Source organism: Rhinolophus hipposideros (genome assembly GCF_964194185.1).
Source record: "Rhinolophus hipposideros genome assembly, chromosome: 9".
NCBI classification, from domain to species: domain Eukaryota; kingdom Metazoa; phylum Chordata; class Mammalia; order Chiroptera; family Rhinolophidae; genus Rhinolophus; species Rhinolophus hipposideros.
The window spans coordinates 26348990-26375543 of NC_138055.1; the positions used below are offsets into that span (position 1 = coordinate 26348990).

A 26554-nucleotide genomic window follows, 5' to 3' on the forward strand; every position below is an offset into this window, starting at 1 on the left:
TCATTTTTTCCTACACGTTGGTCTTCCCCTTCCGAGGAGGCCTCATTCGTTTTTCCGGACACGTTGCCTTACCTACAAGGCCGGAATGAATAAAATGGATGAAAGGGTCAATCCCAAAGTTACTGGCCACCAAACGATTTTAAGCACCCATTAAATCCACGCACGTTGGGGGCGTTCTTTACAACGTTCAAGTATTAGGTCGATACACTAGACGGCCTCTCCGGTCCTTTCCGGTGAGCTGAGTCTAGGATCCTGACTGCCGTAGGGTCCACTGCAGTATCCGGCAGGATTACCTTTTCTGAATTAATTGACATCGATGAATTCTCGTTTACTCAGAAAACCTCTTTTGTGAATAATGCACGCGTCTCGTAGTCTCAAGCTCCGACTACTTCGGCTCAAGCAGTGGGCTCGGTCCTCACCGTGCACTTGCACGCCCGGTGGCTCGCCCACCCCACTGCGCCCCCTCCGCGGCCTCCCCGCCCCGCTTCCCCAGGCCCAGCACCGCGCTACATGGCGGCGGCCGCCGCCGCTCCTCCGCTCACCGTCAGGCCGAAACTCGAACTCCAGAAACTCATGTCCAAACTTGCCCTTGTGCCCTACATAGTAGCGCAGGTAGAAATCGCTGGCCAGGGACATTGTGGTCTCCAGAAAGCCCGCCGAAGGCCTGGCCGACTCGCCGCCGGGCGCCTAGCAGTGACGTCAGTCGCCCAGGCTAACGCGTCACTGCGGGCGCGCCGCCTCGGCCTCCGGGCTTCCCAGAGGTGAGCCGGGGGACTGCAGCGCCTGTGCGAGGCCGAAGCCCGCGGAGGGAGGGTCGCGACGACTCGAACTAAGCTTTACTGGGGACAGAGGCGTGTTATTTTCCAAATTAAGTAAATCGTATATAGCAAAGAACAAAAGGGTGAACGTAGGATAGCATTTTTTTTGTCGGCTTACAACTAAGGTTTGCAAGGCGCGTTTACTTTTCGGGTCTCGACTTCTCGCGGCATCCTGTGAAAAGGTGGGTGTGGCTTCACTCCCCCTTGACTGGTGGGAGGAGTCCAGATAAAGCCCCGAATCGAAATGATAGATCTGGAATAAAACCCTTTTCTCCTGCTAGATTCCCAACACGGCGCTCTCCCCTTTGGACAGTGCCAGCTGTCCGGCAACTGGATGCCTGTAAGGGATAGAGACAACGTAGAATCCATCAGACAAGAGGTCCGAGATTTGGAAAGGCACATTGAAAATGAAAATCCCGACGGGCATGGTATAAAACAGTTCCTTTTAATAGTGAAACTTCTTTCATTAAGTAAAGGTTAATCTTCAGTGGCCTGTGGAAGTTTGGCAATGTGACTTAAGATCAAATGGTTTAGCCCACGTTTCTTACCAAATAGAATAAATTGGGGAGCGGAGGGATGCTTACCAATGGGTTTAGCAGGATGGGCAAAGACCAGGTGAGCTTCCACACAGTCTGTTTTTCAAATATTATCGATCATCCTTCCTTTACCAACACACTGACTAATCCTGTTGATGACTTTTGACCTTCCGTGGGTTTAGTAGGAAGAATGGCAGTCGGAAGACCTGGGATTCATTCCCAACCCTTACCTTACCTTGGTTAAGTCACTGCCTCTCAGTCTGTTTTTGCATCAACAAAATGAATATACTACAGTCAACTTTGCAAAACTCACAGGATTGAGAGGGCCAAATGAGATAATGCATGTGAAATAGGTTTAAAATTTATAAAGCATTATATAATGAGTTTTAACAGGCATTCCTATGTGCCAGAAATGGTTAGACACTTAATAAAAAGATAGAGTCTTCACATTTGTAGTCTAGAAACTAAACATATAGATGTATATTAGCCCAAGGAAGCAAATGTTAGAAAGAAGTTTTGTTAATGCTGGTAGTACAGCAGAAGAAGCAAGTCACTTTATTGGGGAATAGGGGAAGCTGAAGAAAGGGAAGTATTGGGAAAGCCTCGATGTGACAACATGTGCTATTTGAATTGGACCTTCTGGGAGATAGGTTGAGTATATGTTCAGAGGGATGGAAAAGGCACTCCAGGCAGAAAACAACCTGAGCAAAGGCACAGTGCTGTGAAAACGCATGATTTGGGAAAGCCAAGAAATTCGGTATAGTTAGGACATGAAGTTCATGAAAGTGGAATAACTAGAAAGGCAGATTGGCCCAAGTTATGTTGACTCTATATTAACAATTATGTAACTGTCAATATAGAAGTTTGTATTAACCATTGTACAAGTGTTTACATAGGAAAATCATTCAATTCCTACTGTACAGGCTGCCATTATGGAAAATATATAAGAAACATAAAGCACCATCCTTTACCACTAGGGCAACTAACCATTCCAGTTTGCCCAGGACTGAGGAGTTTTGTGTGATGTGGGACTTTCGGTTTTAAAACCTGGGAAAGTCCCAGGTAAACTGCGATGACTCAGTCACTATATCTACTACAAAAATAACCCATAGAAATTTGACCACAGTGTCTATGAAAATACAGGCGGTAATCCATGTGGTTTGTTTATTGTAGGGAGCCTCATTCAATCTCGTTAGATTCCCTAATGCATTTCTTTCACATTTTTGACACATATGCTAGCATTCATGCTTACCTAAACAGAGCTACAGATACCAGATCTGGGACTGTAAATAGAGCTTATGGAATGCACAGTGTTAAAATCTTTATCTGTGGTCCAGTTACTGTCTCTATGCCCTGAAAAGACTTCTGCGGTCAAGACTAATCCTCTCTAATCCTGTTTTTAAAATGAGTTGCGAAAATATATTAATCCTTCATGTATTTAGCAAAAAAAAAAAAAAAAAAAAAAAGCCAAAATGTGGTATCTCTCGTATCATAAGGATTGCAAAGTAATACAGAATAAGCTGTTTTGTGGTCTTGGATGTTACACAACAGAAATATGGAAATGTGAATGGCTACTGAGCGCTTGAAATGTGTAGTGAGGCTGAGGAACTGAATTTTTTATTTTAAAATATTAATTTGTATGAATTTAGATTAATATTTAAATACAACGTGTCCTCTGGCTATGGTGTTGGACCGTGAAGTTATATAAGACCCGTTTCATACACTTTTACTTGGGCTGGAAATAGTGAAAATATTTTTCGAACAGTAAGAAATCTCAATCTCAGTTGTTGTAGGCTTCGATTTAGGGCATGCTTACTGGTATCACCAGTACAGTTTATTCAATTCGTAATGTACAAATGCCCGCACAAATATGTATATAATGTCTCTTACTTTTTAGGCTGTAATCAAAAGGCTGTTCCTTTTATCCAACACCTAGCACAACGTCTAACAGTGTTGTCCTTAAACTTACCACTCAATTTTTAAAAAATATATTTAAATAAATATTTTGTAAATTTGACTTAAATGAACAGCCAAGAAACAACAATGAGATTTCAGAGGACTTCATCATTTTGTGCCAATCCACTCAACCTTCCTTCTCTCTACTGCTACCTACCACCCACTTAAGTCCTGACTTCATTGTGGTATTCCTCCAGGTGCAAGAATCATTATTTAGTTGGATGACTTATCATGACTCCATCAGGAGTCTAACTTTCATGAAATTTTCAACTGCCAGTCATCTTTCCTACTGCCTTAGATGTCCCACCCAGAGTAACCCGAGTGAGTATTCTTTAAAATCACAGATCACATGTCCAACTGAATTGTCATCATCATGATATTTGCAGTATTTTGAAATAGGAGGAGACTTTTCCCATCCTCCAGAAGCTCACACAGAAATGATTACTTCATCATTTTAGTCCTGTGGTGCTTGTACCATACCATCATCTTTAGGCAGGCCCTGCCTTGCAGTGTGACTGACAAACCGAGGTTCTCTTCTCGGCCACAGATTTTAAATAAAAAAGATATGAAAGATTCTAGGATAGGAAGGGAAAAAGGAAACTAACATTTATTGAGTACATATTATGTGCCAGATACTGTACAAATACATACTCTCATTCAGTCCTCACAACAACCCTGTGAGGTAAGTATTATCCCCATTTATCTGTTTTCTGCTAATGTAGATTGCCTCTTGAATTTTTCTGTTGACTTTAACTTCCATTTATTTACTTTCATCCTCCCTATTGTAAAGATGTTAGCAGCTGTATACTAGAAAAGCCCACTTTCACTCAGTGAATATTAATGAAATAAGTTTCACAGTATATCAGCGGATGATTGAAAATCAGAAGCTACCATCCTTCTGTCTCAGGTGATGTCCTTTGCTAGCCTTAGTAGGCCTTCTGGCCTACTAAGCATTCTTGCTTGATTTCCACATTCCCTATTTGTTAGACACACACAGTATATTCATCATGAGCCTGACTCTCCAGGCTCAGTCTCCTTAGTCTTACAGGGACCAAGAAGCTGGCCTGATGAACACATGTTGAATGTCCCTAATCATAAAATGACCCCTCCAGCTTTTCGTTAAAAGTAAAACCACCATGGTTCACGTGTGTTACTATTAGGGAAAAGGGTGCTATCTTTCTCTTACCTATGCTCAGGGGAAACTCAGAAGTTTTCCTTCACAGTTCTCCTCCAGCCCTGCATGAATGGGCCAGGACTGAGGAATGTGACATCCTTTTTCCACCTTCTCTTTGAAGGATGACCTTAGTCCACATCTATACCCCTGAGCAAATAGAAGGACCTTTAATTTTCTCTCATCAAGTCCTTTATTGGCTTTCTAGTCCCTCATTTGACTCTAATTTCTGTGGACCTTATAATAGTCTAGATAAAAGCATGCTTCAGGAGGAAACTAGCCTGTGGTGGGAGCAACCAGCTTATTTGTACTGTGCCCCAGCAAACATCGCAGATTTCTAAAACCTCCTGTGCAGTGACACTGGCTACCACTTCTACCCTGAGTCTTCAGGATTGAGACAGCAGAAATGAAATTGTATTTCTCAGCCTCAAGGGTGTGCAGTGTGTAGAGTTTCACCCAGCATCGTTTCACATATCGAGGGAAACGTATGGGGGAAATCCAGGATCCATGTCCTCTGTCTCTCTTTACGTCCCACTAGAAAGTCCATCCTCTGTTCTTGGAGAAATTGGTTCCAAGAGTATATGATCACCCATGGATGTTTCTTGCCCTGGGATCGTCAAAGGAAGCTGTGGCTGTAGGAGAGGCTGTCCACGCTGATGCCTGCCACAGCTGCGTACAGCTCAGGCACCACCAGCTCTGGTACCTGCAGCACAGCCTTGTCATCTGCAGTTTGAGCAGCAGTTTCTAGGCGCGAGCGTAGCTCTCTAAGGGAAGGGCGGCTGTCCTCACTCCAGCGCCAGCAGGACTTCATAAGACCATACCTGCAAGGGAAATGAGAGACACTGACTTCCCGACCAGGCAAGTGTATGAGAAACATGTCTCCTCTCCTAACAAACTTGAACAAAAAAGCACTACAGTTCTTTAATCTACTTCTCATTGTCCTGTCTCTCATATTCTTCCCAGAGATTAATATTCATCTTGTCCTCTTAATACTTAGTCTCTTAAAATCATCTCAACAGCACCCTTTTTATAATAGGAATGACTGAAGATTCCTCAGAGTACAATCAGTAGGACAGAACAGTGTGCGGTTTTTCCTCCCCCATTCTATTGCCAAATGCTCTTTCAGAAGTCAAGTGTTCTCATCTTTAGATGTTACTAACTTGCAGCATTCCAGACCATTGCTACAATTTATGTACCAGTAGAAGCTACATTATAGCCAGGAAAATAAGTTATGGAATAAAATGATTCATACTAATTTTTAGGTGTTCCCTTCCGTTAATCGAGATCATTTCCCTCCTTTATAATTTAGCTTCTTCAGGAAATTGCCTTAATCTACATAAAAGTACTTTAATCCATATTTTCTTCAATCCAATTTAGAGAATGTATAATGCTATCTGTTTTCAAATACTTTTATCTTGTACCACCCCTGCTCAAGAACCTACAGTAGTTTTCCACCGCCTACCACATGATGTTGACATCCTACCCCCAGCTGTCTCCCACACAGGCCTGACCTAACTGAAGCCCTCTCCTCCAGCCCAGTGTTTTGCTATGTCCTACATGTGCTATTAACACCCAGCTCTGCCTTTGCTCATGCTATGCCCAAAGCCTTGAAATCTTCTCCGTCATCATCATTCCCTAGGTTTGTTTTAAATCTCAATTCTTCTGTGAAACCTTCCCTTATAAACCTCAGCCCACCATGGTTCCCACACTCATTAACCTTGTACCATAAGACTTTGTGAAAGATGCTGCTTTAATACTACTAACATTTACCAAGAACTTATTATATAAGGCATGGAAGTGGAACTTAACATACATTATTTCATTTTAGCCTCACAATAACAGATAGGATTGTCATTTGACCTATTTTAAGATAAGTAAACAATGTACAGTAAAATAACAGGACTAGGACTGAGCATGTGTCCTTTTGACTCTATAAGAGGAATCTGATCTTTTAACCCTTTTACTTACTACCTAACACTTTATGTTGATTTTCATGTTTTTCAGGTATCTCCTTATCCAATGTTAAGTTTTTCAAGATTAGGTATTTTATCAGTTAAGTGTCTCCCCCTAGTGACAAGGACAGCCTTTTACACATAGAAAGTTTGCAAGAAACATTTTTCAACAATTTCATTCTGGTATACCCAGCCAGTATCACTATACTGTGTGTTTGTGTGTGTGTGTGTGTGTGTGTGTGTGTGTGTGTGTATTTATAGTTATGATAGTTAACATTTATAATCTGCTTGATAAAGTAAATGTTTATTATAGGGAAACCCAAGTACTGGAAATTTACCCTTTTGATGCTGAAAAATTTGCAAAATTTACAATTTTAATGAAAATATATTAATATATACATTTATAAATAATCTAAACCTTTTCTTATATCCTATAACCGTCCCTTTTTGTATTTTATTGGTTATAAAATTCTGTGCACAACTTTTAAGTTTTCCATTTTTTTGCTCTATATTGGTTCACCAGCTGTCCCTTTCTGCTGACAATATTGGATTCTCCTTCTCCTGTCTTTCTAATTTCTTCCTACCACCCCTCTGGTTGGTTTCTAATGTGCTCACAGCTGGAAAAACAGATAGATAATTGTTAAAAGTTAAATATTAAATAAGAGCCAGTAAGTAACCTAGTGCAATGGATTTTATGGCAACTATTAGAACTGAGGCTGGCAGTCTCTGACTGAGACTGACATTTCAACAAATAAAATACTCTGTACCTGCATTTGATTTGGTCTACTTCTTACCTATTTTGGAAATTTCTGGAGGAACTATCAAATTTAGATTCATAATATAGTTGCCTCAACATTGTGTGCGTGTGTATGTGTGTATACACACACATATACATATGCAATATGTATATATATGATGTATGAGAAGATGTGTTTACTGTGTAGGTTTGGTCTAGGGATGCACATTAGCACATAAAGGACAGCTAGGGATCAACTGAGTCACTTTGAAAAGGGCATGATTCATAGACAGCAAAAAATACTTGGATTTCATTCTTCTTTATGGCCAAGTAGTACTCCATAAAGAATGAAATCTTTTTTTTTTAAATTAAATTTATTGGGGTGACAATTGTTAGTAAATTTACATAGATTTCAGGTGTACAATTCTGTATTACATCATCTATAAATTCCATTGTGTGTTCACCACCCAGAGTCAATTCTCCTTCCATCACCATATATTTGATCCCCTTTAACCTCATCACCCACCCCCCACCCCCTTACCCTCTGGTAACCACTAAATTATTGTAAGTGTCTATGAGTTTTTCTTGAAGAATGAAATCTTATCATTTGCAATGATATAGATGAGAACATTATGCTAAGTGAAATAAGTCAGACGGAGAAAGACAAATACCATATGATCTCACTTATATGTAGAATCTAAAGAATAGAAGAAATGAACAAACTGATCAGAAGCAGTCTCAGAGATACAGAGGAAAAACTGAGGGTTGCTAGATGAGAGGAGGGTAGGGATGAGGGAGAAGGTGAGGGGATTAGAAAGCACAAATTGGTAACCACAAGATTGCCACGGGGATAGGAAAGACAGTTTGGGGCATATAATCAATGATGTAAAGATTTTTGTAGGGTATCCAAAGGGCACTTGTCTTATTAGGGAGATCATTTCGTGGATGGTGTAGATGCCTGACCACTGCAGTGAACACTTGAAGCTGAATAATACTGAATATACTAAATTATAGTTGAAAGTATATATATTGTCACAGGATATAGAGTACAGCAATAGTCAATGGAATTCTAACAGCTATATACGATGTCAGGGGTAGTAGGTTGGGGGAGTGGGATTATCACTTTGTGAGGGGTGTCAATGTCTAACTAGTACATTGTTTTGTACACCCGAAACTAATAATAATAATAAAAAATACTTGGAATGAGAGACAAGTAGGCCTTAAATGCCACTTACATGGTGTGTGTGCAGCTACTGGGTCTCTTCATGATTTTCTTTCTTTGGAGATGTTGTAGAATACTGACAGGAGGGACTTCGGGATATGGTGGTGCCCCTGTTGGTATGGAAAGAATGAGAGTAGCAAGAGGACTTTAGGTCCGGTAAAACATCAACTATATCAACACTGTTCTCCACCCACCTGGGCTAATTGGCTGCAAAAAGTAAGTTAAATATAAGCCATAGGAAAAATACTAGATACTACATATATAGTTGCTCCCTAATGATCAAGTTAAGATATAACTTAGAAAATTGGGGGGGATGTGTTTTTGGGGGGGAAAACTGATAATTTAGGAGAATGTTGAGTCTTTAGGAAAGGAACAAAGTCAAGCAAAGTGAGTATTAACACCTTCCCTCCCTCCCCAAATGTGAGACGGTTTTATACTTTCTCAGTCAAATGGATTAATAAATCTGAAGACAACCTTTTTATGTTTACTGTGCAAGGTCACTCATGGCATTATCCTTTGGATTTCACAACATCCCTTGGAATTGGTAAAGTGTTGAGGAAAAGAAAGCCAAAGAATGTTAAAAGGAGGAGGATTTCATGTCAGCCCAGTTCATACCTCTGAGATTATACTAAAACCTCTTCTCATAGCGTATATCATCCACGACCCCAATAAACATACTTGCATACAGGTACATACCTAGAGTCACCATCTCATAAAGCAGGATTCCAAAGGACCAGCTATAAAAGAAACAAAGTCATTTACTTAATTTCAATTTCTGCCTTTCCTAAAGAGCTCATATAAATATGAGGCCTTCAGTAAGAACCCTATAAAGAAGGCAGTGAAAGGGAACAGAAGGTGTCAATAAGCCAAATAATAGTGCCATTAGAAAGCACTTCTGTCCAATCCCCTTGGAGGCTAATCTCTTTGAGAACTGGATTTATGTTTCCTTTCTCCTATATTTCATATTAACAGATGTTTACTAACAGATGTAAATTGTATGTGTGTGTTTGTGCAAACACATTCATCCAAACAAAGAAATTCCCCTCTGCTTATTTTTCATTCTTTCTATTCCTTCCTGCTGACATACCAGCTTTTATTCTTAGCACAAAGCCAAGTGAATTTTATCATTTATCTACTATTTCCTCAGCAGATCTAATTGCCCAAATCTAGGAAAAATATTAACAGAATAAGCTTTGTACATAATTGGAATAGGTATTTGCTTAAGCAATATGATTTAAGGGATGTATTTCTCTATTCCATAATATCATCATTAAATGAGCAGTATTTCCTAGTTACGCTTATTACTCCCAGACCTCTGTTGAAAAGCAGATGTTGGGGCCGGCTCGGTGGCTCAGGCGGTTAGAGCTCTGTGCTCCTAACTCCGAAAGCTGCCGGTTTGATTCCCACATGGGCCAGTGGGCTCTCAACCACAAGGTTGCCAGTTCAATTCCTCGAGTCCTGCAAGGGATGGTGGGCAGCGCCCACTGCAACTAAGATTGAACACAGCACCTTGAGCTGAGCTGCCGCTGAGCTCCCAGATGGCTCAGTTGGTTGGAGCATGTCCTCTCAACCATGACTCCTGGAAGGGATGGTGGGCTGTGCCCCCTGCAACTAGAAATGGCAACTGGACCTGGAGCTGAGCTGCGCCCTCCACAACTAAGACTGAAAGGACAACTTGACTTGGAAAACAAAAAAGTCCTGGAAGTACACTGTTCCCCAATAAAGTCCTGTTCCCCTTCCCCAATAAAATCTTTTTTAAAAATAAAAAAAAAAAAAGAAAAGCAGATGTTAGTGCAGCAGCAATGGAAGTCTCTTAATTGACTCACCATATTAACCAACATTCTAAATTTCCTCTGCTGCTCATGACATTCGTGGCTAGTAAGATACTCTATGTTACACCCATGTACTTCTCCAATCAGTTGAGTTAATATGGTTACCAAAAGTCAGTTGTGATTCTTCACAGTCCTGTTTATGCGAATCATATGTGTAAATGTAATTAACCAATTAAATATTATGCAAGCTGGTTAAATATAAATGCAACAAAGTATTAGCTCCATGAAAAGTAGGTCGAATGCTTTGAAACTAGTCTATAAAAATAAGCTACTTAAAACAAAGTTGTGTCAAATCGTGTGGGTGAGACAACTGTAAAAAATTGGGGGAAATGAAAATAAATGCCTGCAGTCAAATTGCTTTACAATTGTTTTAAAGTTTCTCACTCTACTTAGACATCCCAAACTGAAACTCAAAAATAATTCATTATGAATACTGTTTATACAAAAAACAACATATAACTTCATTTAGCAGGTCCATCCTCAGTAAAAAGTCCTTGGCTCTCCTCCAAAAAGATTGATAAATATCCATTTATATGTTTTAAGGTAAATGATTTGAAATACATGTATTTCTTTTTATTTCAATAGTTCCTGGTTTAACTGAACTTTTGATTAAGTGGACCCACTTCCTTCAGATAAAAGGTACTCTATTAGATTAAGTCCTTGGATATGCGTGTGAATAATCTTTTCATTTTTCTTTTTGCTTTCCTAATTATGGCTGCTAATCTAACACAGAAGGAATACTTCAAAAGACACTAAAAAGAATTGTAGCCAGTGCCAAATATGAGCTCTGTCACATAATTCACATTTCTGCTCAAGAGTCTGTCTGACTTCTAAGTAGAGATTTCATTTGTAGACATAGCTGACAACATACAGAGTCATGGGCAGAGGACATGTAAGTCAAAAGGGAAGAAATCCAAAGCGCAGGAGCAAACCGTACATGTCTCCTCTGATGCCAGCTGGTCTCCGCAGAAGCCGTTCTGGGGCGAGCCACTTGAGAGGTATGGTGCGAGTAGAGGAGATGGCCCCGTGGGTGTGGACTTCATAAGCCAGGCCCAGTCCACAGAGCTTAGCAGTAAGATCACATTGGATCAGAATATTCCTGGCTGCCACATCCCCATGGAACAGATGCTTATCCTGGAGAAATTCCTGTCAACATAAGATCAAAGATAGATCAGCTGTCTGAGGTCATGGCTTGGGTCACACACAAGGAGAAGCAGTCCTGGAAAACCTCAAAAACATGAGGCCATTTGTTACTCCAAACGAGTCTGATTTATAATGACTTCCAAGTTATGACAATAAATCAGACATTTTGCAATGTGATTACCAAACTGACATGAATACTGGGTTTGGAAAGTATAATCACTCACTGTGTGTCAAGCTCTAACCTCTGCCTGATTTCACCTTCCTCTCAGATAGGACCCAGCTAGACACTGGAAAAATGGAGTAGGTTTCAAGCTTCTAAGAGCAGTCCCCCAAACAAGATAATATATAAAAAGAAAAAGAGTCATAATAATAAACTTATATAAAGTTTTATTACATCATCTCATTTTGCACCTCAAATAACTAGATGAAGTGAGTTAGGGAAGTATCTTTTAGATAAATCTAAATGATTACATAAGGCCACACAGTTATTAAGTGGTAGTGACTAGAACCAGGTATTAATAATTCATAGGAAGTACTATAAATTCTACTGATAACTCTCAACTCAGGCTGAAAATCAGAATTGCCTGAGAGCTTTTTAAAAACATAAGATTTTCACCCCCAGATTCACTTAACCAAAATCGAAGAAGAGGGACCTAGTAAACTATATTTTTAAGAAGTATCAAAATGATTCTAGTACAGCCAACAAGGCATCTATCAACCATTGTACCTGGATGGCATTGGTTTACTGGAATCATTTCCCCTGACATCAAGCTATTCAAGGTATATGGAGAAGGGGAAAACTTATACGTGACCAAAGAGCTAGAGATTGAGGTCTGTGATTACTAAACAAGAACCTTATGAAAAATAAAAGGTTAAGGTGGTAATTTCCAATCAATGATGAAGGAAACAGTGGTTAGCAGTTTTCTGAACTTTCAGAACAAAGATATCATACTGTAATGAGAAGAATTAAGGAGTGTAGTAACTTTGAGGTTGTGATAAAAAAAAACAGTATGATACTGTTTTATGACAGGTAACCTAGGGCCCTGATGAATGCTTCAGTGGGATGAGCGCCTCCCAGTGAGGCGCTTCTGCAATTACCGTTCAGAATCCAAGGTAGGCTGTACAGTGATACTCTAACTTTATCAAGGGAGCATACCAACTAGGCCCTCCACACACCATAGATAACATTGATTTATGTGATGTGCTCTCGCCCTTGCCCCATGGGAACTTCAACTGTAACTACTGCTCTTTTCTCACTTCCCTACTTTTTTCCTAAGCTTCCCTGATTCCATTTAGATCCCTGATATATTTCACACCTTCAGGTGATATATCAAATGCTTAGAGTAGTAGCTTTACAGAGGCCTGATTTTCTATAGCAAATGTTATCTTAAACCAAATTATCTAAATAATTTCATAGAAATAGTCATCTAAATTTCCTGGGTAATTCTAGTAAAGGTAAATGTTTTCTCTTAAACCCTGAGTTCTTTCTCTTACCTCTTTATTTAAGTTGGTTTAAAATAAAGGAATTGTCTCACTGTTGCCCTTTCTTATTCCTCCTCTTCCACCTGTTTCTCATTCTTTTTAAAGTATATGCATTTCCTATCATCTTCAGTATCAAAGCAAGTCTCCAACCAAACATGTTCTGAACTAGTATTTCTTGTTTTTCAGAAGGAAGTTACAATTGTATACTTCCTTCTGGTTCTGTAGCCTTTTACCCATTTATCTTCCCTTATCTTCTCTGAAATTGCTTCCCTTTTTGCCCCTTTTACATCTATTAATATTGGTATATATGGGTAAGCAAGAGTATCAAGCAAATGGATAGATAGCTCTTGGCCCTGGTTTTTTACCTTTAAGACTAAAAAACCTTTTAAAACCCTTCCTATACCTTCTAAAAACCCTAAGTTGACTACTTTCTGCCTAGAATTACCAATCCTAAAGTATATTATCTAAATGATTTCATAAAGTTTTGAAAATAATTTATCAGTTCCTGAGTTTCTGCCCCCTAACTTCCATTCGATTTTCTTTATAACACATACCCCATTTGAGAATACAAATATGACATCAAATACCAGACTAACAAGAAAAATCCCTACCATCTGATGTCATTTTGCCACCTTACCAAAGCCAAGAGGACCTGCTTCCCAATGTGATATATTTGTACTTCTGAGAGATCATAGAGAAGGCCATCCATGGTCATCACATCCTAAAGAGACAGAGAAAAAAGGATTATATCAAAATGACATGAACAGATTTCAAAAAAATATATATGGGCAGACAGATTCTTAAATGCAGATATCAAATGTAAGGAAAAGATACAAAAACATAGGAAGTATAAGATTCAAGGAGAGACTGATCTGAGAGATTCTCAGATATACAGAGAAGTACAATGATTTATTGGACTAGAGAAACAATGATGTAGATGAATAACAGAATGAAGGAAGAACAGAATGGCAGGTAAGAAAGACAAGTATACGTAAGACTATCCACTTGTATATATAAGACTATCCACTGGATAAAGCATCAGTTTTCCTGGGGTAATGTGTGTGTGTCTATGTGTGTGTGCGTGTGATTAATTAAGCACATTAACTCAACACATCTTTATTGAATGCCTTAGGAACTCAGAATATAAAAGTTAGCAAAATAAACATGTCTGCTGCTTTCTGGAGTTTATAGTATGACAAACATACATGAATTAGAATCAATTAATCATATTTAAATATATAGTTGCATATCTATCAGTTCCATGGAAGACGTGTAAAAGAGAGTATATGATGGTGGGAAAAAGAGAGCTGATTCAGTTGGAGGAGCAAGGAAAGCTTTTGATGAGATCTGAAGGAGGAGTGGGCATTGACTCTACAAAGAAGAGAAGGGAGAAGTTTGGTGTAATGAGAAAAGCATGTGAAGATTACCTAAAATCATCTATAGAAGCATAGTAATTTTGAAAAATAGAAAGAAGCTAGTGAGGTTAGAGTACAGAACAAGTTACAGGTGGATAACCTCTTTAAAAAGTTTAAAATGCCTAAAGACTTGCACATTGTCCCATTTGCATCACTGGATGGAAGACGTTAACAGGGTCCCTTTTTCATACACATTTAGTAGCAAAATAATCAGTATATTGAGGAGACTTAATTAACATTTAACTTGTCACTGGCAAATGAAGAACTAACTAGGAAAACATGTAGCACTTCAGAGTAAGAAATATAGAGAGAAGTAGGGAAATTGTAAGGGAAAGGATTTGCACTTTAGTCTGGAAATTAATTTTTTTAAATATGAGTTTGAGACACAAAAACTTAAAAGCTGAATGTCTCTTCAAATCATCCCTGGCATGTACAGTGATACTACAGAATGGAAGACACACTTAACACTAAGAAAACAGAATTACAATCAGTACTAACAATAGTTGTGTTGTTGTGTAATTATTATTATAACAGCTACCATTTTGAGTACTTGCTATGTACCAGTCACTGCTATGTTTGTACATATGTAATTTCACATTAATAACATTTATTCTTACTCTCATTTTACAGATTCAGAAAACTCGAGCTCAGAAAGGTGACTTAGCCAAAGTCACATAGCGAGTAAGAGGTGGAGCCTAAAGTCCATGCTCTAAATCTGTACTGCCCATTATGGTAGCCATTACACACCTGTGGCTATTTAAATGTGCATTATTTAAAATGATATAAAAATAAAACTTCAGTTTTTCAGTCATGTCACCACATTTCAAGTGCTCCATAGCCACATGTGATTAGTGACACCGTATCGGACAGAGCAGATATGGAACATTGCTATCATTATAAAGAGTTCTGCAGGATGGTGATAGTCACTGTTATGCTATTATAATGACTCTCTACTTTGTCATTTGTCAGGCTAATTTACATGGAAACAGCTAATGAGCCAGGTCTAGCCTTTCCTTCTTAACACCTCTACCCTAATGCTCACCCGGCGACAGGTCCAGAGAAAGCTGAGCAGGTCCCCCTGGGCCATATCCTCCAACACCATATAGAGCGGCAGCCCTTCAGTGCAGCAGCCTTCTAGCTGTACCAGGTTCTGGTGCTTCCCCAGGTACTGATAGAATTGAATTCGCCCTAAGAAATCTTGAATCTCGTGGAGCCCAGCTGATTCTGTGGAGAACAGAAGAGCCATGGGCAGTGAACAGTCAGAGCATCACAGATAGGATGAGGTGTGAGACAAGAAGCAACCTCAGATAAACTGAGGTATGAGGCAGGAAGCCACCTCAGGTGATTATTCTCAAGGCTCTACAGGGGAATGAACAGAGAAAAAGGAAATAGAAAGGGAACTAATTAAAAGATGACCCTCACTGGTCTTTTCTCAGAGGTAATATAGAATCATAGGTCTTAGATCTGAGTAGGCTTTCATCTGCCTACATAGTCATGTGTTCTGTTCACATTAAAAATTATCATGGATTAGACCTTTGATTAATATTCTTGCTTATCCTATACTTGTTCTATATGCATCTACCATTACTGGCCATACTAGGGCTAAGCTACTCACCTCCTCAATGAGAGAGAGAGAGAGAAAGAGAGAGAGAGAGAGAGAGAGAGAGAGACTATCAGAGAAAGAGATCATATAGTGAAGAAAAAAGAAGAAACAACCTCAAAATCCTCATACAAGTAACATCCGATTTGGAAAAATCAGTTTGAACCACCTCAATAGGCAAGGTTGAACTAGGGAAAGACCCCAAGAATAACATTTCTTTTTCAAGTTTTCACTGTCTATTCCCTTCTTATTCCGCACACAGTTGGGATCACAACTATCTATTGATTGACATCTGAATGTCTGCAAAGCCTGTTAGCATTCACTATTAGAGATGCACAGTAGAAACTTAAAAAGGGCAAGGGAAGTCTAACACTTCCTCTGTTACCTTTTAAAGTCTTGAGGACAACACTCTTGGACTTGGCAGGGTCCCCAGTGTACATCTTGGATCGATAGATGGCCCCACAACTCCCATTGTAGATCTGCTCCAGAACTTCAGAGAGTTGCTCTCGGGGCACCTGCAGCTTAGCCAGGGCATGTGTGGAAGTTTTTAGAAGGCTTTCCACCGTTGTCTCCTTAAGTGGCACAAATACACTTCTTCCATGTTCTCCAGCTTCCTGGTTTAGGCTCCTAGATGGAGGCACGGGGGCAGTGCCTAGAACAAAGAGATGATACCAACCAGCTTTTCCCTACCCTCTGGACTCCAGGAAAGCAGAGCTTGGAACAAACTGGCAAGGAAGTTTCTTTAACAACATTGCTACTTCCTGATGTTTCTCTATGAACCAGCATCAATATGAACCTTGGAGAACTTTTATAATAATTCCATTACTTCCAAACTAACTCAAGATGGATCGCTGAAAAGTAGTAATGACATTTCCTGTCTGGTTTTCTCGGGATCACAGTTTAGTATGAGTATAGCATGGAGACAATTAAGAAAGTTCCTGAATAGATACTCAAACCACAGACACCTAAAGGTGGTGGTAACTGCCAGTGGGGACTATCATTTAAGTCAGTCACATGGCTCCCACAAGTAGAGGGGGGTATGGATAACTACTCAACTCTAAGCTATGGTTAGTCTTCTTCCCTCAAGTTGTTACCATAGTCAAATTATTCTGTATTTCCTAGAGTTTTCGTCAAAAAATGTCTTTTAGTCCTTTATCCCTTCCTTAGCCAACTTTTCTCCATTGGAATAGATTCATTCTCATCAAATCTCCAGTCATTCATTAATTCATTCGTTTATTCAACAAATTTCACTTTCTACATGCCAAGCACTGTTCTAGGTGTTGGGAATGGGCAAAGTCCAGATTCTTATGAAGATTACTTTCTAGTGGTAGGAGAGAGTAAGCAGGTAATAATTTACCAGGTAATGAGTGTTATGGAGGAAAATAGGGGAATAAGAAGCATCAGTGATTATTTTATGTTTGAAGGTCAGGAAAGGCCTTTGTGACGACATTTGAGAAACACCTGGAAGCAATTAGAGAGCAAACATATGGGTATCAGGAAGAGTATTATAGACAAAGGGAACAAGAAGTGCAAAGGTATTGAGGAAGGAGCATATTTGGCATATCTGAGGAAAAGTAATAAAGTCAGTGCAGCTGGAATTGAGTGGGATAATTGGAGAGTTATAGGACAGGAAGCCAGAGAGGGCCCAGATCATGTGAGGCCATTGAAAGTATTTTGTCTTTTTTCATTCTAAGATGGGAGGCAAGTGGGGAGATTCAAGCAGACAACTGACAGGACTTACTTACACTTTAAATGAATCATTCTGCTTCTCTGAGAAGAATAGATCATAAAGGGATAGGGCAGAGCAAAGATACCAGTTTGGAGTGTATTACAATGATCTCTGAGAGGTGAGAGTGACAGCAGTTTATTTTGAAGATAGAGTTAACAGGATTTGCTAATGGATTGGACATGGAGTGTAAGAGAAAAAAGAGTCAAGGACATCTTTAATATTTTAGACTGAACACATAGAAAGTTGGGTTTGCCATTTGCTAAGATAGGGAGGACTACTGGCAGAGGATATTTGTGAAGGAATTTCAGGACCTTGGTTTTGGACATTTTATATATGAGATGTATGTTTGATCCCAACTGCAAAGTAGGTGGTTTAATACAAGAATCTGGAGTTCAAGGGGGACAATAGTCAAAATAAAGAAAGCATTTGAATCTGTAGACTTAAAATGAAATCATTTAGGAAATGACTGGAGATTTAAAAGGAAAACAATAAGTGTTGCAAAAAGAAAGAAGTATAAAATTGTTTCAAATGCTTTTGACAGGTCAAGTAAGATGAGGACTCAACATAGCTGTCATTGGTGATGTTGGAAAGAGTTCTTTTGGTGGAGGCGTGGGGATAAAAGCCTTATTATAACATGTTCGAAAGAGAATGTGACAAGCATAAGTAGTGAGAGTGAGTTTAGACAACTTATTTGAGAAGTTTATCTATAATAGTGAATTGTAAGAGGATTGGGATAAAATTTAGGAGGGAGTAGGGGTCAGCCACTATAAAGTTTCACATTACTGTCAAATATTTTTTTCACTTTTTTTTACTCTTAGTTTCATGTATGAGCCAATTCTCTTTCATCACATATGCTCAGTGGTACTCCAGAACAGCATTTATCTCCTACCTAACACTTCAAAGACTATTATGAAAGCATCTCTTTTCATCATATATTCCAAGGACACAGAGTAGGGTGGGAATGTATTATAGAGTACAATGCCATCCCTCAAACTGGTAACAAAGCCTTCGGCTTAACCCACTAGGTCGTCCAGATCCTTAGACATTCACGTGGCCAAAGATTTGGTAGTGCAGTAAGACAAAGGACAAAAACAGGTCATGTGAGTCCTCTCTTGCCTATTTGTGTTTCAGCCAACAAGCATATACTGAGCTTCTGCTCGTGACTTCCCAGAAAAGAGCTCATCCCCCTCTCAACCGCACAGGAGGGGACCCATGCTTCCTTTCCCATTGCAGGGACCTAGACCTCTAGACTTAGGCCCATTGAGACTCGGGTGTTAGTTTTGTGCAGTCTCCATCTTCCCTGAGCCTCTGTCCAGCCCCAGTTTGAGCTTTACCTTGGAGTCCAGGAGACTGTTGCTGAGATATTTTTCCTCTGATAAAAAGCCACAGGATTACCCCAACAGTGATGAGGAAGATGCCAACCATAAGGGCTGGAACAATGATGATTTCATACTGCTGATTCTGGACAACTGGATAGGAAATTAAACAGGAAGAGAAGAGATTGAAGAAGAAGCCTAAGCTGATGCCTACACAACCTCCCTTACCCATCAGTCCTCAGCTCATCATCTTGAAATGATCACCTCTTCCTTCTTCCACTCTACTTCTATTCACTGAAATCCCTATTGGGAGCAACTCTCTAATCAGAAATGCCAATATCCCTGTTTCTTATCCCAGGTGTGCTCTGTGCCTCTTCTTTCCTTTTTCCAATTGAGATGAAGATGCAGACTCTGGATCTCTGACTGGTACTCTCCACCCTTCAAAGACGGTGACCTCTAGTGCCCATTTCTTTATCAAGACTGTCTTCATTTCTCCTAAAAGTCAAATTATCCTCCTCCTGGAATCAATCCAGACCCTAGTTCATTACTCTAAAATCAGAAGGCAGGCATCAGTGGTATCTGTACTTACTACACAATTTGTCACTGAAACTGCATTCCAGTAGCATTCGTTTCATGCCCTTCTCCTCTCCCATTGCCACACAGCTGTCCACTTCTATGCCTGATCCAAGAGAATGCCCAGAGCACGGCTGAGGATAATTCCCACAGATTCAGTCGTTCTGAAAAAAATTAAATGGAGCACACAGAGAACTTTAAAACACATCTACAGATTACTAGGTATTAAGTACCTGGAATTTTCTGAGTCATACATTTATCTCTGTCCATCTACCTGATATTCACGCTGGAAGAACTTTATGTTTTCCTGGTATTTTCATCTTTTATACAGAAACTACTGCCCGATTCTGGTCTTATCCTTTCATGCTGTTGTTTCTCAAAGTATTTTCAAAGGCTCCCCTCCTACCCAGGACTCCTGCTCCAGTGCTCACGTACACACATGTTCACAGCACCTGGCCAAGCAATTGAGGTCCATGGCTTCAGTGGGGAAGGTGTACCTCCCCTGCAGTCCTCAAGCAGGTCTGATTTTCTCTTGCTGTGTGTCACTTATTTTTTAAACAAAACATTCAATTTCACTTTTATACAAAGCTAATAAAGATAGTGAGTAAATAGTTGGCAGATTTCAAGAGAAATCCATAATATCTTTTTTTTTTGTATTTGCTTTCTTTGGCTTTCCTTCTCTGCATCGTCACACTGCAGCCTCACAACCAACAGAAAGCATTTATCAATAAAAAATATTTAATTCTGCAGCTCACAGAGTTTCAAGAATCTTCTCCTGCCCATCATATATAGATAGATGCAGACACTCATTCTTACTAGTATATAGATTAAAGGGAGTGTCAATACCAAACCATCTTCTTTCTCTCTCCTTTTAAACAAAAAGGAAATATATGGTTCACAAGTAAAAATGTAAAATGATATACCATAAAATCTTTCTCTTAACCTATCCTCCTCCATTTATCCAGTTCCCAGCTCTCCTCCAAGTAAACTATAGTTACTAGTTTCTTATTTAGTCTGGCCAGAGATTATTAATGGGAATTGTTTTTAATTCTACTTAACCAGTTTATATTTGAAATGACACCTCCAAAAATCTGGTTCACTTTTCCTGAAGACAACTGGTGATTACCACCCTTTCATATATCTACACATATATCCGTATATCTACAAACTGTTTTGCCCTTTGCCCCTGACTCTATGGTCGGCAAAGCCTACTTTAATTCTGATTAATGTGAAACAGAATATGGTGATTTCCCACTGTCTAGGTACCTAAATATGTGATCTACTTTTGTAATGATTTGATAACAAGGTAGTTTTAAAACTCAGAATTGTAGTTTATATGACATACTATATTGTACATGTTACATTAGCTATATTACTCTGTCTTCCATTACATTACACGTTGTGTTTTATTATTCATACCAATAAACACAATGCTACCTATTGTGGCAGAGTCTCTTAGATCCTAAAGCACATATGTAAAGAAGTTTCCCAGCTCCAGCCTCACCCCCTTTTCACTTTTCTTGAGCTCCATGAGCTTGTATGGGGGGACGAGAGTTAAACGATTTCCTTCCATCTCAGAAGAAAGACAGGTGTGTGGTTGGTTGACAGAAGCGGAGTAAACAGAGGAGTAGCCAGAAGAAGTGCAGAGAGGAGGGGGAAATCCTTATCCGTGGGTTTGTGTATAGCAAGGGAGCTATGAAGTCAATGAATAATAAGACAGCAAAGTCCCTCTTATTGAGTCTGTAAGCCAAAAAGGCAAGGTGAGAGGTAGTTGAGAAAGTTTCTACAATTCCACAAGACCATATGGAAGGAAATGCACTAATAACAGGGCAAGAAACAGTGCCTGGAGAGGGTGGAGTGAAGGAGAAGGTCTTAAAAATAAACAGCTCAGCAAGGAGAATTCAAAAGCTATTTGAAAATTTCTCACTGCTGTGCTCATTCTTATTTTCCTTCCCTCTTACTTCCTTTCTGTGCATTATCAAATGTAATTATTTTCACTCAGGGAGCAGCCAGTTTCATGAGCTCGGTTCTCTGAGGAATAGGTTCTGTGAGCATAACCTCTTAGCAGAGCACAAGTGGAAGAAAGGTCAGTGAGCAGCCAGCTCAAGCTTGTGAACTCTTCCCAGAAACCAAACTGCACACCCACGCATACATACTGAAGGAAGTCATTTATAGCCCTGTGTGCACACGGATCCCCACACATGGTAGGCCACTCTCAGCTACAGGCACGTGGCCAAACATAGCGACACCCAATGACTCACACCCATGTTTATACCACCGCACCTGGATATCACATTATTACAGAGCACCCACCTCTGGATACGGTAAGACCTTTTATTGCATTTCCTGAAAAAACGTTCTCAACGTCAGTTTCATTTGTGCATAGAAAGTTTCAAGATGCTGGATGAAATGAAACGGATGCTGGAGCAAAGAAATAAAGGTACAGTGTGGTGAGGTCCACTCGATAAATTGCTTTCCAGCAAGCTCTTTCCAATGATTACAGGTTGGCTGGAGGCATGTGGAGTGTGCCAAATGAATCTAGAAATTTTCAAGTACACACACCACATATCCATGGAAGCCCGTACAGGAAACCTTACCTCACAGAGCCCCCAAAGCACTTCTATCAAAAGATGCATATTCACTTGTAACAACAATATCCTCTCGCCGTTGCTATTCTTCCTGCAATTAATATTCAGTTACCACGTGTCTTTGCCTGCCCACTCTGTGTCGAGCTGCCAAAAGGCATGCCTTGATGCCAAACTCTTCCAGGATGGCTCTGCCTATGGGTTAGAGTCTAACCCATCTGACTGTTAGAAGAATGTTCCTGATCAACAATTCTGTACCATATGACCAATACTCTGTCCCCTTCAATTATATCCAGACAGTTTTTTCATAGTGTTTAAACCAAAAAAGGTATGTTGGCTACTGCTTCTTCTCTTAACTGGACTGTAAAATCCGTAAGTATATAAAACATTATACCACAGGCCTTATCCTTTCATGCCACTGTTTCTCAAAGTATTTTTAAAGGCTCCCCTCCTACCCAAGACTCCTGCTCCAGTGCTCACGTACACACATGTTCACAGCACCTGTCTGAGCAATTGAGGTCCATGGCTTTGGTGGGAAGGTCTACCTCCCCTGCAGTCCTCAAGCAGGTCTGATTTTTCTCTTGCTGTGTGTCACTTATTATTTAAACAAAACATTTAATTTCATTTTTATACAGTGCTAATTGAGACAATGCATAAATCAATGGCAGATTTCAAGTTCTCACTTTAGTGCCACATATTACTAAATTCAGGGCATTAGAATCAAGAATGTGGTGAAGTTGTCAAGTTGTTTATTCTGATAACTATATTTGACAGCTGGTAACTATGTATATAGCGTGCCTACAGTTTACACATATCTATAGTGCCAAATCTCTTCAGGCAGGATTCTAATGAAAACAATATTATTGCCTCACTTGTGATTCCTTATTTTTTTCTCTTCTCAGTTGCTTCTGACTTCTGTCAGCATATTTTAATTCCCCTTTTGAAATGGGAATCTAGACAGGGGACTAGCACAATGAAGGAGGAGCTACACATAGTAAGAGAATGAGAGTGAAATGGGAAGTGAAGTCTGTCCCGAATCTTTGCAAGAGTATAGTCCGGAGACATAGAAGTTAACGATTATAACTAGAATTGAACTAAATGTTAATAGTAACTCACCAAACTCTTACACTTTCTCACAATGCAAGAATAATGTCACACTGCATCTCTGCATCTGTTTTACAATAACACAACTCTCACTAATGATATTTCTGTTCCGTTAGTACAAAATAGTCTCCCTGACATAATCAGCAATTTACCCGTGAGTGTCCTGAAGAAATTCCTAACCAAAATACGTCTACAAGTAAAACTTTAAAAATTAGATGCATTCTCTTGTACACTGTCTATGTACTGTGAGAAACTCCTTGATTGACTTCTGTATAACATCTGGTCCTGTTCCCATAAGGTGTGATTAAATCTGTTATTCCAGCCTCACGCTCAACCTTACTGCCTGCACATCAGCATAAGTGGATCTGCCAGCCATATTCTTTTTATAGAGACAAGTGACCCACCTTCTTAGATGGATGCCTTACTGGGTTAAAGAAGTTATTAATAGCTATGGGCAATGGGGCACAGCATGCAAAGACTTAAAGTGAGGAGAAAATATATGGAGGTAGCAGCCCCCAGAATGAGAGTATGACTCTTTGCTCAATCACTCAGTCTTCCCTTTTCTCCTCCCCCTTTCCTCCTTACTTTGAGCTACTTAACAAAGCAAATTCATTTAATGGAAAGAACATGTTAAGTTAGAAGCAAGATAAAGAACCTCTCAGATCTAGAAGATTCCAGAATTACTTATCTCCAATATTCTGAAAACGATCTGTCCTTCCTGTCTTCAGATCCAATAAACATACTGAACAACTACCATGTGTCAGGTATTGTGCTAGGATGACGCTGAGATTCAGACAGTAAGTTCTGAATTGGCCAGGGTTTTTTGTTGTTGTTTTTGTTTTTTTAAAAAAAAAGGCAAGTAAATGGCAGAGCAAGGGTCCATACTCCAGTCTTTTAATTTCAAACCGAATGTTCCATAAACTACTTTATTGCGTGTATGTACTTGCCACTCAAATGGACAAGACCAATAGTGTCAAGAAGGATTTATGTCAGAAACCAAAAGAATCATGAAAATCGTAATGCTGAAACCAAATTTCACCATCAAATATATCATAAATTGGAAAAGTACAGATAAGTAGCATCTGCCTGTAAATGTGTTATCTAAAGTTTTATAGTGGGACAGACGATGTCTGCATGTCTGTCTTCTAAATGTATTCTGAAAATAAGGGTAGAATCAGAAATTTTTTCCAGTACTCACCAGACTGTGGAATCTTGGATCATTTTCTTTGTTTGCTCATTTTCCTGGATCTGATCCCAATCCTATTTCTATTATTTGCTTTTGGAAGCAAAGGGCCTAGTTTCCAGGACTAGTGATCTTTCACTGTAAGCCTGAGGATCAGGAAGAGACCAGAACTCCCAAAGGACAGAGCACTGGCCTGAGAATCCCACAGCACCTCAGGCTCCACCTTTCTACTGGAGCAAACTTGTGAGAAGACACAAGTGAATGGAAGGTTCCCACTGAAGAGAGAACCTTTAATTCCAGGGAATCAGACTCGTGTAGACAACTTGCTTTATCCTGGGTGATATCTCCTAGTGTGAATGAGGCAGAAAGCGAGGAGATCACCCAGAGGGAATTGTCTGTCCTCCTTTTCTTAGACGTAGAGGGGTTATGATCATTCTGATCTTCTTTCACCCTCCCCCACCTTCCTAGAGACCCTGGGCCTGAAAGGCACTTTGAAACAGCTGGAAAAGAGGCTCTGCCACGGTGGCTGGAGTCCTGACACTGTTTCAACAAAGATCTTTTGACAATAAGACTGAGCATTATCAGTTTTTCTTGCTTCTTATTTTTACCTGTCTGCAGGAATTCCTGAAGCACAGGTGATATTCAGCAGAGATGAGGAAGATGAATTTGTATCTTGGCTCCTCCCCAAAAGTTTGCTCTATAGAGGAGCAGAGTGATGGCACACAGAGAGGCCCCCTAATGTGTAGATAAGAAACACAGTGCTTAAAAATAATAATAAATAAATAAATAAATAAACAAATAAATAAATAAATAAATAAAAAGAAACACAGTGCTCACTAACTCTACAAGCAGATCGCATTTTGAATATGATCATATAAATGAACACATTGTATTTCCTTTGAGGTATTATACGAATTCAAGACATTTTATTTTTATTATAATTATCATTCTATTTCCCATATTCCTGATTCCATAATTCTTTGTCTACTACATCACACCTCAAAAGCCCAGAAATAATATATCTTTTTTAGTTAATTTTATTTCCTGCTTTATTTTTATCATCAAGGGAGCCTTTATTGAAACATTAACTTTCAGCCCAAATGTATATTATCATGATTCTAAAGCAGATGTTCGTTAGCTTTCATGAGATTCTCAAACTAGTTGTGATCTCCCAAAAAGTCAACAATGGCATTTCTTTTTTGCGGGGTGGGAAGGCTCTATTTTCTTTGTGTGTGTGGTTTTTTTTTAAATTTTTTTAATTACAGTTGACATACAATATTATAATACATTAGTTTCAGGTGTACAACATAGTGATTCAACATTTACATAAACTTACAAAGTGATCTTACAATAAGTCTAGTACCCATCTGATACAATACATAGCTATTACAATATTATTGACTATATTCCCTACGCTGTACTTTATGTCCCTGTGACTTTTATAACTGGCAATTTGTGCATCTTAATACCTTCACCTTTTTTACCACCCATCCCCCAATCCTCCTTTCCATCTGACAACCCCCAAAATGTTCTCTGTATCTATAAGTTTATTTCTGTTTTATTTGTTCGTTCATTTTGTTGTTCAGATTCCACATATAAGTGAAATCATATGGTATTTGTCTTTCTCTGTCTAACTTAGAAATAGCATATCTTAAATTAGATACTCTCTATGCTCTAGATTTTCTTTTCCTGGGATTACTAATTAACAACAATTTTCCCCGTCCATAAGAGGGAAAAGCCAAGAACGCCCAAAGGGCACCCCACTCTAAATGCGGGTTTGCCTCTGATCCATCTGTCTCCTTTCTCCTACCTGATAACAGTCCAGAAGACACCGCATGGGCTGCTGTCCCGGCTTCTTTCAAACACCTTGTACCCACTGATGTCAGTCACGCTGTATTTCCAAGGATCAGTGCTCCTCTTTGCAACTCATCCAGCTGGGCTTTCCTTCTAAGAGGGGAGGGACTTCTGGTACATTAACAATCTTTTGTCACTTCCATAAGTGAGGAGATCAGTTCTGTTTTCTGGCCTCTCCTCCAGCCTATTCTAGCCCACTGCCCTCTGGCAGGGAGAAGGTTCCCCAGCTGAGGAGAACAGAAGGAAGACAGTCTGCAAAAGATTTCGGGAACATACACACACACACACACACACACACACAGGCACGCGTGCATGGGCACACACACAGTTTCTCGTTCTCTGATAAT

The 26554-nt window shown here is 39.5% G+C and overlaps 2 protein-coding genes across 8 annotated transcripts in view; both read right to left on the reverse strand.

The window, feature by feature from the left end:
- Positions 1 to 2791, reverse strand: part of LOC308502293 (protein mago nashi homolog) — a 30543-nt gene extending 27752 nt beyond the window's left edge. For 3 of the 7 annotated variants that reach the window (XR_013994021.1, XM_081059879.1, XM_081059884.1), the window contains exon 1: positions 543 to 692. Coding sequence is in view for 3 of the 7 variants with exons in the window: in XM_081059879.1 (XP_080916005.1) it covers positions 543 to 636 (94 nt within the window). In the remaining 4 variants the exon portion in view is untranslated. Of the gene's footprint in view, positions 1 to 72; positions 484 to 542 lie in introns of those variants that run through there. The other 4 variants (XM_081059881.1, XM_081059880.1, XM_081059883.1 and 1 more) reach the window with 4 other exon arrangements.
- A 1096-nt stretch (positions 2792 to 3887) lies between these two features.
- On the reverse strand, positions 3888 to 26554 carry STYK1 (serine/threonine/tyrosine kinase 1). Its single transcript, XM_081059887.1, has 11 exons — positions 26164 to 26554; positions 24962 to 25088; positions 19498 to 19645; positions 18927 to 19061; positions 16249 to 16515; positions 15306 to 15487; positions 13486 to 13569; positions 11161 to 11369; positions 9088 to 9128; positions 8405 to 8501; positions 3888 to 5302 (listed from the first exon to the last, which is right to left on the reverse strand). Exons 3-11 carry the CDS (start codon positions 19559 to 19561, stop codon positions 5098 to 5100), a joined length of 1284 nt encoding a protein of 427 aa, XP_080916013.1. The 5' UTR covers positions 19562 to 19645; positions 24962 to 25088; positions 26164 to 26554; the 3' UTR covers positions 3888 to 5097.

What these genes read in the sequence shown, in the direction of transcription:
- STYK1 (XM_081059887.1), bottom strand. Translation starts at nt 19,561, where the DNA reads ATGGGAGAGGAGAAGGGCATGAAACGAATGCTACTGGAATGCAGTTTC. An exon ending in TTCTCTGGACCTGTCGCCGG is followed by an intron (nt 13,570 to 15,305) that starts GTGAGCATTAGG and finishes CTGTCTCTTTAG; the next exon opens with GATGTGATGACCATGGATGG. An exon ending in AGTAGCTGCACACACACCAT is followed by an intron (nt 5,303 to 8,404) that starts GTAAGTGGCATT and finishes TTTCCCTTGCAG; the next exon opens with GTATGGTCTTATGAAGTCCT.